General features: G+C 40.9%; 1 protein-coding gene across 3 annotated transcripts in view; it reads left to right on the plus strand.

Moving 5' to 3' along the window:
• Positions 1-12,428, plus strand: part of LOC126471424 (zinc finger CCCH-type with G patch domain-containing protein) — a 176,790-nt gene that overhangs the window by 118,352 nt on the left and 46,010 nt on the right. For all 3 annotated transcript variants that reach the window (XM_050099564.1, XM_050099565.1, XM_050099566.1), the window contains one exon: positions 3,537-3,676. In XM_050099564.1, the coding sequence (XP_049955521.1) occupies positions 3,537-3,676 (140 nt within the window). The remainder of the gene's footprint in view (positions 1-3,536; positions 3,677-12,428) is intronic.

Raw genomic sequence — 12,428 nt, forward strand, 5'->3', positions numbered from 1 at the left:
CATCTCAAATTTGACCATTCCTGGTAAGTATGCGAATATTAACTTAGTAGGGGAGAGGGGGATCTGATGTAATTTTGAGCTATGTAAATATGTTGTTGTTGTTGTTGTGGTCTTCAGTCCTGAGACTGGTTTGATGCAGCTCTCCATGCTACTCTATCCTGTGCAAGCTTTTTCATCTCCCAGTACCTACTGCAACCTACATCCTTCTGAATCTGCTTAGTGTATTCATCTCTTGGTCTCCCTCTACGATTTTTACCCTCCACACTGCCCTCCAATACTAAATTGGTGATCCCTTGATGCCTCAGAACATGTCCTACCAACCGATCCCTTCTTCTGGTCAAGTTGTGCCACAAACTTCTCTTCTCCCCAGTCCTATTCAATACTTCCTCATTAGTTATGTGATCTACCCATCTAACCTTCAGCATTCTTCTGTAGCACCACATTTCGAAAGCTTCTATTCTCTTCTTGTCCAAACTATTTATCGTCCATGTTTCACTTCCATACATGGCTACACTCCATACGAATACTTTCAGAAATGACTTCCTGACACTTAAATCTATACTCGATGTTAACAAATTTCTCTTCTTCAGAAACGCTTTCCTTGCCATTGCCAGCCTACATTTTATATCCTCTCTACTTCGACCATCATCAGTTATTTTGCTCCCCAAATAGCAAAACTCCTTTACTACTTTAAGTGTCTCATTTCCTAATCTAATTCCCTCAGCATCACCCGACTTAATTAGACTACATTCCATTATCCTTGTTTTGCTTTTGTTGATGTTCATCTTATATCCTCCTTTCAAGACACTGTCCATTCCATTCAACTGCTCTTCCAAGTCCTTTGCTGTCTCTGACAGAATTACAATGTCATCGGCGAACCTCAAAGTTTTTATTTCTTCTCCATGAATTTTAATACCTACTCCGAATTTTTCTTTGGTTTCCTGTACTGCTTGCTCAATATACAGATTGAACAACATCGGGGAGAGGCTACAACCCTGTCTTACTCCCTTCCCAACCACTGCTTCCCTTTCATGTCCCTCGACTCTTATAACTGCCATCTGGTTTCTGTACAAATTGTAAATAGCCTTTCGCTCCCTGTATTTTACCCCTGCCACCTTTAGAATTTGAAAGAGAGTATTCCAGTCAACATTGTCAAAAGCTTTCTCTATGTCTACAAATGCTAGAAACGTAGGTTTGCCTTTCCTTAATCTTTCTTCTAAGATAAGTCGTAAGGTCAGTATTGCCTCACGTGTTCCAGTGTTTCTACGGAATCCAAACTGATCTTCCCCGAGGTTGGCTTCTACTAGTTTTTCCATTCGTCTGTAAAGAATTCGTGTTAGTATTTTGCAGCTGTGACTTATTAAGCTGATAGTTCGGTAATTTTCACATCTGTCAACACCTGCTTTCTTTGGGATTGGAATTATTATATTCTTCTTGAAGTCTGAGGGTATTTCGCCTGTTTCATACATCTTGCTCACCAGATGGTAGAGTTTTGTCAGGATTGGCTCTCCCACGGCCGTCAGTAGTTCCAATGGAATATTGTCTACTCCGGGGGCCTTGTTTCGACTCAGGTCTTTCAGTGCTCTGTCAAACTCTTCACGCAGTATCATATCTCCCATTTCATCTTCATCTACATCCTCTTCCATTTCCATAATATTGTCCTCAAGTACATCGCCCTTGTATAGACCCTCTATATACTCCTTCCACCTTTCTGCTTTCCCTTCTTTGCTTAGAACTGGGTTTCCATCTGAGCTCTTGATATTCATACAAGTCGTTCTCTTATCTCCAAAGGTCTCTTTAATTTTCCTGTAGGCGGTATCTATCTTACCCCTAGTGAGATAAGCCTCTACATCCTTACATTTGTCCTTTAGCCATCCCTGCTTAGCCATTTTGCACTTCCTGTCGATCTCATTTTTGAGACGTTTGTATTCCTTTTTGCCTGTTTCACTTACTGCATTTTTATATTTTCTCCTTTCATCAATTAAATTCAGTATTTCTTCTGTGACCCAAGGATTTCTACTAGCCCTCGTCTTCTTACCTACTTGATCGTCTGCTGCCTTCACTACTTCATCCCTCAAAGCTACCCATTCTTCTTCTACTGTATTTATTTCCCCCATTCCTGTCAATTGCTCCCTTATGCTCTCCCTGAATCTCTGTACAACCTCTGGTTCTTTTAGTTTATCCAGGTCCCATCTCCTTAAATTCCCACCTTTTTGCAGTTTCTTCAGTTTTAATCTACAGGTCATAACCAACAGATTGTGGTCAGAGTCCACATCTGCCCCTGGAAATGTCTTACAATTTAAAACCTGGTTCCTAAATCTCTGTCTTACCATTATATAATCTATCTGATACCTTTTAGTATCTCCAGGGTTCTTCCATGTATACAACCTTCTTTCATGATTCTTAAACCAAGTGTTAGTTATGATTATGTTGTGCTCTGTGCAAAATTCTACAAGGCGGCTTCCTCTTTCATTTCTGTCCCCCAATCCATATTCACCTACTATGTTTCCTTCTCTCCCTTTTCCTACACTCGAATTCCAGTCACCCATGACTATTAAATTTTCGTCTCCCTTCACTACCTGAATAATTTGTTTTATCTCATCATACATTTCTTCAATATCTTCGTCATCTGCAGAGCTAGTTGGCATATAAACTTGTACTACTGTAGTAGGTGTGGGCTTCGTATCTATCTTGGCCACAATAATGCGTTCACTATGCTGTTTGTAGTAGCTTACCCGCATTCCTATTTTCCTATTCATTATTAAACCTACTCCTGCATTACCCCTATTTGATTTTGTGTTTATAACCCTGTAGTCACCTGACCAGAAGTCTTGTTCCTCCTGCCACCGAACTTCACTAATTCCCACTATATCTAACTTCAACCTATCCATTTCCCTTTTTAAATTTTCTAACCTACCTGCCCGATTAAGGGATCTGACATTCCACGCTCCGATCCGTAGAACGCCAGTTTTCTTTCTCCTGATAATGACGTCCTCTTGAGTAGTCCCCGCCCGGAGATCCGAATGGGGGACTATTTTACCTCCGGAATATTTTACCCAAGAGGACGCCATCATCATGTAATCATACAGTAAAGCTGCATGCCCTCGGGAAAAGTTACGGCTGTAGTTTCCCCTTGCTTTCAGCCGTTCGCAGTACCAGCACAGCAAGGCCGTTTTGGTTATTGTTACAAGGCCAGGTCAGTCAATCATCCAGACTGTTGCCCTTGCAACTACTGAAAAGGCTGCTGCCCCTCTTCAGGAACCACACGTTTGTCTGGCCTCTCAACAGATACCCCTCCGTTGTGGTTGCACCTACGGTACGGCTATCTGTATCGCTGAGGCACGCAAGCCTCCCCACCAACGGCAAGGTCCATGGTTCATGGGGGGGTAAATGTAAATGTAAATATAGCAGTACAAATTATTTATGGAAATGTAACTGAAAACTTGAGAACTGGTAATTATTTCTGATTATGTGATTCAGCTGTATTGTTCTTTTAATATTGCATGGCTTGAATCAACTGTTATGTTTTATCTTAGTGGAGCCTGAGGAAAGACTGACAGCAACAGATAGCAGTGATACAGACATGCCAGAGCCTTTGTGGGATACAAATATGGTTGAAAGAGCCCTAAGTAATCCTTCAGCATCTGTTCTTGGAGAGTGGGAGAAACACACAAAGGTTAGTGCAATATGTTTTACAAAACTATACTTCTTGAATTGAATTTCTGTTTGGGTTTACACAGCATGTAATTTTTATTGTGTAAGATATCATGAAATTTATATTATACTGGCATAATAGATTAAGCTGTGAGCAGTGAATGAAACATCAGATCAGCTTGTTTTTACGTAGAAAATAAATTCACCTTTGTGTTGTTGTTACATAGGAAATGAATTCACCTTTGTGATTTAGTCTCTCTCTCTCTCTCTCTCTCTCTCTCTCTCTCTCTCTCTCTCTCAACTTGGTCCAATGTCAGAGTAACTTTGTAAACACAGACGGGTATGTAAATCAATGGAGCAGCAAATCCCTGTGACAGGTAGACTGCCAACCAGAGTGCACTAGTGTTGTTCATGTTTAGTGTTGTTACTAGGCCTGATAGGGTAGATAAGGGCATGAACAGCATCAGACATTGAGAGATCACTGCAAAGGATTAGGAGATAATGCTGTTGCACATATGAACCATGCAATGCCTAACAGGCAAAAGAGCAGAAGCCAGGATGAACAATTTTGATTGAGAATACAAAGAAGATCTCACAGCATTGGTTAAGTGTTGGGCAGGTGTCAAGGTGAAACTAACCCGGGCTCAAGTGAGGAGGCCACTGGGAGCAGTGGGGCTTTGTACATGTGGAGACCAACCATATAAGGTCACAAATGAGAAGTCCCCAGTGGGCATTGAATGACCCTGTATGAACTCACCTTGCAATGTAATGTGACTGAAAGTGTAGGGCCTCCGTGAGATGTATCAAGATATATAAGGCCACCACCCGGAGGCTAGTTCAGCCAGTTCTGGGAACTCAGCTGAAGTAGTCAGTATTACGTGTAGGCCGGGGCTCAGGGTAGAACAGGGATACGAGACCACAGCCTGTCATACATCTGATGGCAGCGCACCCCTCATCATTTGTTCTTGTAATTTTCTTTTCTTACTTCCAATACAGAATAATATATTTCTCAAGACCCATTGTTTCTGAATTCGTACACTTACACAACAGTGTGTAAGGAATGTTTCTGTGAAAATAAATTGTTGTCATTATATATGTTAAATAAAATAATTATTTGTGAAACAGATGATTTAAAATAATTATTTTGTCGTTTCTTTTGTAGCCTTCACATAGTCACATAGAGGCTTTTGTGACCCGCTGTACTAGCAAGTCTGTACACCCCTGGAATAGAAACTTAGAAGTTTGCTCTGGCTCTGTTCGCATTTAATATTTAGTCACGTATGTTCCTCCAGGGGAGCTTTATGGCTAGTATGCTCACATGAGCAGTAAAGGTTGTTCTTGTTCAAATATTGTATTTTATTCACATTTCCTGATCAAGTGCCTTATTTCCTGAAAATATTCAACTAGACATCACTGTATTAGCTAACTGAGTGGACCTTGCACAGTATATTGTGTCATACACTGTCTAGACCTCTCACTGCACACAACACACATTTTTTTGTGGTGCTAGTTGTGTGGGGTTGGTTGCGCATCGGCAAGTGTTGTTTCCTGTCTGCAGACATAACAACTACATGCTATGAATTATTGGAATAGGTCACCCTTTTTCGAAATATCAAAGCTAATCAGCCCAGCGTCAAGCGGAGGGATGGAACAACTTTGATAACTCCTTGCATTACTTGAACAGTCAGTATGCAGGCTAGCAGCAGAACTAGGAAAGAGAGCTGATAGGGTGAGAAGAAGAAGACACAGGAATGGGCCAAGCAGATGTATGGGCTGGAGATAGCCATCCAAGAAGGTGGCCAGTGGCAGTGTGGCAGTGGTGGAGATGAACAACACTCAGTAGTGAAAGGCACACATCAATAGCAGCAGCAGCAGTGATCACAGACAGTGGCATGAGAAATGCGGAAATCTCTTTGTAATGGATGGTACACAGCAGCATCAGTGGCAGCAGTAAGAATTCAGGTGAATGGCACAGCTTAGCAGACAAGTCATGCAATGGGGATAGTGTTGCGTGTGACTGCACTGATGCACTTGAATCCCCCCAGTGAGCAGTTTGTTAGTTTGTCAGAAGCATTCAAATTAATACTGCAGTTGTTCAGTGCCACTAAGAATACTTTAAATGAGTTCATCGACAATTGCATTTTGACTCGTAAATCCAGAGCAACTCAACATTCTGTTAAAATTTGTAAAAACTAAAATATTTTGCTGTGCATGTTGCAAATTGTTAGTCAGAGATCTAAGCTCCACTTAGCAATAAGTGTGTGCCATCTGTGTAGAAAAATGTGCCAGCAAAAGAACATTTGAACATTTGATTACAATTCAAGCAAAATGTTTGCGAGTCAGCAGGAACATGGGGAAAGGTTAGCACAGTGGAGCTCATGGCTGGATGTGATGATGCAGCACCACTTTAGAGACACTATCAGAGGTATGACGCGAAAGTCAGAGCTAGAAGGCAGCCTTGCACACATCTATTTGTACAAGAGGTTTACTATGACAGGATAAAGACCATAGTGCATGCCCATGGCAAACAAGAAACATATACAGAGGCTGTAGAGACCACTCTTGTGGAGGAGAGTATGATACCTCAACCAGAAAGATGAGCATGGCAAATTGAGAAGACAGTGACAAAGTGTTTTGCATTTAGTAAGCCAGGTCACGTGGTGCAAGATTGTCATGCTGATAAAAGAATAAAAAAGATAGGGGTGGTTGTAGCAGGAAGTAGAGGAGAAACTTCTGTAGGCATAGTGGCCCACGTACGCAGTTGAACCCTGTAACATGTTTTGGATGTAGACGAATCAATTACTATGTGAGAGACTCCACATAGTGTGCCTGTCATGCTCAGAGGAAAGTAAAGGAGAGGGAAACTAAACAAAGATGTAAGAATGCAGTTGTCGAACACTTTCCGTGGAAAGATATTTACAGTCAACTGTGAAAACAGAAATGTGTTTGAAGACTTGGAGTGCCAGGAAGGCATGGAAAATCACATGAGATTTCTCATGTTTAGTGGGACACAGATAAGCCTAGTTCAAAGAAGTAGCTTAGAGGATTGTGGAATGTTTAGTCCACATGAAGGTATGAGGATTCAGGGAATTGCTAATATGGTTGCAAAGACAAAGGGAACAATAACCACCGAATTGCAGACAAGAAGTGTAATGTGAGTGAAACATTGCTTCGATGTAATCGGGGAAGGTGTGGATTCTCTGTTTAATGGGCTGGTGGGCAAAGACTTCTTTGAGAAAAATGGTGTCAGAATTAATTATGATGAAGATGAAGTGATAGTACTTGTTCCACACAGTGCATGTACAAGAAGGAGAAGGAACTTTTGGAATAGGCTTAGACAAAGAGCCAAAGTCACATAGAGAAATGAAGATGGAGCAAGATGTTGAGTTCCACACAGTGCATGCAAAGGAAAGAGAAGGCTCTTTCAAAACTAATGCAGCAAAAGGCGCGTAGAAAGGTGAAGTTCAGTAGGGACACGAACCGAACTGTCGACCTACAGCAGACGCAGGCAATCCATATTCCTGGAGAAAAGTTGAAAAGCTTTAGTGAGAGACATGAGCAGGTCGACAGAAGGAATGGGTGTGCAGTTTAAGAAAGAGATGAACAGAATGAGAATGGAGGTATTAGGATTCAGGGAACTGCTAATTGATTGCAAAGGCAAAGGGAACTACAACCACCAAATTGCAGGCAAGAAGTGGAATGTGAGTGAAACATTGCTTCGACGTAATCCAAAATAGATCGCCAAGGGCATGTATCTACCTTAGGCATTTGTGAAAGTGGACTTAGGAGAATGCATAATGCAGTATGCACACTACAAATGAGTGTGTATCAGTAGAGCTCCCATGCTGATAAGAGAAGCAATACCGAAATGGGAATCATTCAGAGAGAGTCACATTAATAAAGACAAGCCACAGTTGAAAGTGTGAATAAGTGGGCTAAAATAGAATATCTGTGTGAGTCATTTGAATGCAGAACAGAAAGCCACTATTATCAAGCTATGCACCATGTATAGTGATGTTTTTTACATGACAGAAGACAAGTTGTCTTACACAGATAGTATTAGGCATGAAATTAAACTGCTTCCAAAGGCAGAAGGTAGGGTGATTTGGTCATGAGCCCACAGAATACTGCAAGCACAAAAAGTTACAGCAGGATATTCAAAAAATGTTACAGGGTGACATAGCACCAGCCAAAAATGGTTGGAACTTTCCATTGATAATGATTCCAGAAAAGATGGATGGCAGTGAAAAGCAGAAATGGTATATAGTTGCTGACTGTAGGCAACTGAATTAAATCTCCTTAAGTTCATTTTATACATTGCTGAGGATAGATGAAATTCTTGACAGCCTGTAAAAGGCAAACTATTTCTCCACCCTTGATTTAGCAAAAGATTATTACCAGTTCATTTTATATGAAGAGAATCAAGAAAATATGGCTTTCAGTATGCTGTATGGGCATTATGAATACTGCACCACAGTTTAAGATAGGGAAGTTAGATTTGGTGCAATATTTCGGAGCACACAAGTTACAGCCAGGTGCAGGCTGGATTGCAGTACGTTACGCTGACCAGCGCTTGCGAAGTGGAATGGAGGCTACGGGCCATCGAACTGCTGAAAAGTGTAAACGTAGCGGTTTGTGTGTCACAAGCTATAGGCAGAAGAGGCCCAGTGGCACAACCGGGGTGTGGGGCGTACATGACTCGGAGCGATGCATTAGCGAAACAGAGGCACGCAGCCAAGTATAAATAAGTGTTATTTTCTAATGAGATTCATTGAAGTCTGGCAGCTCTCCTGGACGGCAGTGCGTGTCACACTGCCGGGCTACACGCAGCCACAGATGGGGCGACAGCATCCCAGTCCACGGCGGATCATTGGTTTGACCCTCTGAGGCTGACGTGGGGTCGGCAGCCAGCCAGGGCGGCTCACTACCGCGGACAGTCATCTCGGCTCCCGACACACGCCGGAGACTTTCGTGGCGAGGGGCTGCAGATCCCGACGCCAGATCGCGGTCGGTCGTTGCCGCCGCGTTCCCAGTTACGCCAGCCGAGGAAGAAGCAGCAGCGGGGCCAGCCTACAGCTCCCGGCGGAGCAGCGCAGATGGTGGCCACTGAGTCGGCTGCTGGCAGAGCCATCCTGACATAATCAGAACTCTAAAGTTGGCAAACAAGGCCGGCATGACACAGCGTTTTGTTGCACAGGTCGCCGGGGGTACTTCCTCAGCAATGCGTGGCCTGTGACGCAGACCGAGGAGAACGAAGCTCTGTAGTGGAAACAAATAAATCATTTGAAAAGCTCGGACGAGTTTTAACCTCCTGGCACCCACCCACTACAATACAAACAAATGCCCATATGCCTTAAAACAACTCCAGGTACATTTCAGAAGATGGTGAACTCTGTTTTGGCTGTGCTACAAGGTGACAAATTGATCATCTAGTTGGATGACATTGTTATATTTGTCTCCTCCCTAGACTAACATAATGTGCCACTAACAGAAGTATTTGAATCAAAAGCTAAAGTTCAACAGATTTTTAATTTTTCCAAGAAGCAGTGTTTTATTTGGGTCATCCCTTGTCGATCGAGTGTTTGAAGCCAGACCTACAGAAGGTTAAAGTGATAAAAAGAGTACCCTCTACCTAAAACAACGCAGCAACTGAAGAGTTTTCTAGGCCTCATTAGATACTGTAGGCATCTTATGAGTAACTTCAGCAAGATCACATAGCTGCCATATGAATTAATAAAGGGGGAAGTACCTTGCACCTTGCAGTGTTGAGCAAGAAAATGCCTTTCAGCATTTGAAAGGGAAGCTGATCAGTCCACCAATACTACAGTATCCAGAATTTGAAAAGGACTTCATAATCACCACAGATGCCAGCCAAACTTCTATTGGGACCATCTTAAGTCAAGGAATGATCAGAAGAGACCTACCTGCTGTGTATCTCTTGAAGACACTGAACAGATCAGAAAGGGGGTACAGTGCCATTGAAATGGAGATGTTAGCCATTTGTTGGGCAGTCAGATACTTTAGACAGTACGTATTAGGCAAAAAGTTTCTGATATATACCAACCATAAATCTATAACATGGCTAGGTAGCATATTACACTCATTATCCAGATTAATTAAGTTAAAGCTGGAGGAATATAATTATCCAATAATTTATAAAAGTGACAAAAAAATCAAGTCTCTCTTGTGAAAGAGAGACCAGGACAGCTGGTGCATGACTGGAAAGTAACGGTAGCCTAGGTCAGGAGGCAGCCTAAGAGGCTGCAGTTGCGCAGGTGAGGAACCCACTGGCAGGCAAAGACAGTTGCAGGTGAGCAGGTGGCAGGTGCAACTTCCAAGGACACCGAACACAATACAGTGGAGCTAAGACCGATGGCAGAATTAAGTAAGGACAAAACAGCCACGATACTAAAACAGTGTCATAATGCTCCAGTGGGAGGATACTAAGGTGTGGGAAGAACTTATAAGTTAATAAAAGAGTACTGAGCATGGAGTGGTATAAAAAATGATAAAGAGAAGTGCATCTGGGAATGTGGGAGCTATCGGAAGAATAAACTCACTATGAACCTCATAAACATGACTTTAGGTAACACGAAGACTCCCAAACACATATTCGACAGCTGTGACATTGATTTGGCAGATCCTTTAGTTGAGGTAACTTGATGCTACTTGTTTAATAGGCCTCTCAGTAGCAATCTTCAAACCACAGATGTAATGAAGTTGCAGAAATCTTAGTGCCTATCAAAAGATTTCCACTCAATAATACACACAACTTCGCTATTTTAGTTTCACTGACTAACACTTTTATTCATCTGTAGCAAACTTCATTAAGTCAATGACCAATTTACTAGATATAAAGGAAATAATTTGTACACACACATCAGGCTAGACCGTACAACACCTAACAGTTACAGTGGTAAAGTTGAATATTCAGTTATGGTACAAAAACACATTCCACATTTACATAAAATTGATGCAGTTTGTACTAAGCACTGTCCTACAGTAATTTATCAAAGAAAAAAGCACTGTAGTAGCTCAGTCATGTCAGTCCAAAATGAAATTCTCCATGTCCAACAGTAGTTCACTTCGATGACAATGATATCCCACACTTTTGTTAATCACAACACAGTCCATTTAAAATGTCCATTGATTTCGTTTACAGAATTCACTCAGAAGCTGTTAAACATTAAAGAAAGTTCTTGAATTTTGCAGTGACCGGAGCAGATATTTTTGTGTACAGAATGAACATATTTGTGGTGTGAGCCAACACTGAGAGCAGATCAGAGTCTAGGTCTTGCCCGTGAACTTACAAACTGTGAATTGACTATTTTGGTGACATCCAGCTTTTTATAGATGGGAGTAAGAATGAACTTATTTCGTAAATTACATTATACTTTGAAAATTAGGTGGATTGTATTTTACTGTTTTTAATTAACTACAAGAACAAATGTGATTTTGGTTAATAGAAAATGTTGCTGGTGATAAATTTAGAAAAATACATGGACATTTTTCTCCTAACACAATGTGGATCCCCTTGTTTACATGCATTAGTGCAATGTTGCAAATGACAATAAATTTTATGAAATTATTAATTAGTGAGCTAATCAATCAACGCTGTATGTCATCCTGTATGGAAAAATTAAGGTAACAAAAGTAGATAGTCGAAATTCGGAATTTAATAGTGGTTCTGACAAAATCAGCAATGGAAAATAGAGCTGCTTAAGAATTTCAAGTTTAGTGATTGCAGAAGATAATTAGTTTTAGGTAACATAAAACACTTCACAGGAAAGTTGGAATGCTTAGTTTTCTATTGGTGTGAGTCATAATGTGGGATTGTGGTGATTAACTCACAGAGTTTGGCATATATTGAACTATAATGCTAAATTTAATTAATTGTAACTTTTAATTAATATTTTCTCTAGCCTAACTAATAATATCAATGGAATCAGGATAACCAAAATAATGTAAGTGAAATTAAGTGTAAATAAGAACTTGAGGTTTTTTATGTAAGTTTTACATGCCATTAGATAAATGAAATGAAAATAAGATAAAAACTAGCAAAATAAGTTAATTATGGCTGTAGGAAAGACATAATAGATGGGAAGAATCCATTTGCTATGCCAAACCAGAAGGACCGAAGAAACGAGTATTTCAAGATGTGTCAACAAAATATACAGGGTGTTCCAGGAGGTATGGTTAATATTCAGGAATACAACAGGAACACTCATTTGAAGCAAAAAACTTCCTGTGCACATGTGTCCTATTCCAACTGATTTCTGAGATAAAACACATTTAATTTACTTTTGTTTTTGGGCTAATGATATTCACATATGTCGTACTCACCTGACCACCTTGACATTTTATCCTAGTCGAATCTACATCACTGCTTTCAACCTCTTTGTTTGGGATGTCTTTCTGCCATTAAACTAACCCATTGAATGCGCAGGCCATTAAACTAACCCATTGAATGCACAGTTGTCCATGGTGTGTTGTGAATGAAGTAGTGACAGGGATTGAGAGTATATCAAAGAGAAGCAACAGTTAACTGTGTTTGTACATGCACTAGCTAAAATGCCACACATCTACACCAGTGAAGAACATGCAGATATTGTGTATGTTTACAGCTTCTGTGACAGCAATGCTCCTGCTGCTATCAAAGAATACCATTGGCGCTTTCCAACACATTGAATTCGTGGTTATAGAGGGATTACCAGTGTTTTCAGCACATTGTGTTAAACAGGTATTCCCTCCAAGTACCAATTTTTCTTCTGAAC

The sequence above is a fragment of the Schistocerca serialis genome, chromosome 3, assembly GCF_023864345.2.
Source record: "Schistocerca serialis cubense isolate TAMUIC-IGC-003099 chromosome 3, iqSchSeri2.2, whole genome shotgun sequence".
Lineage (NCBI taxonomy): Eukaryota > Metazoa > Arthropoda > Insecta > Orthoptera > Acrididae > Schistocerca > Schistocerca serialis.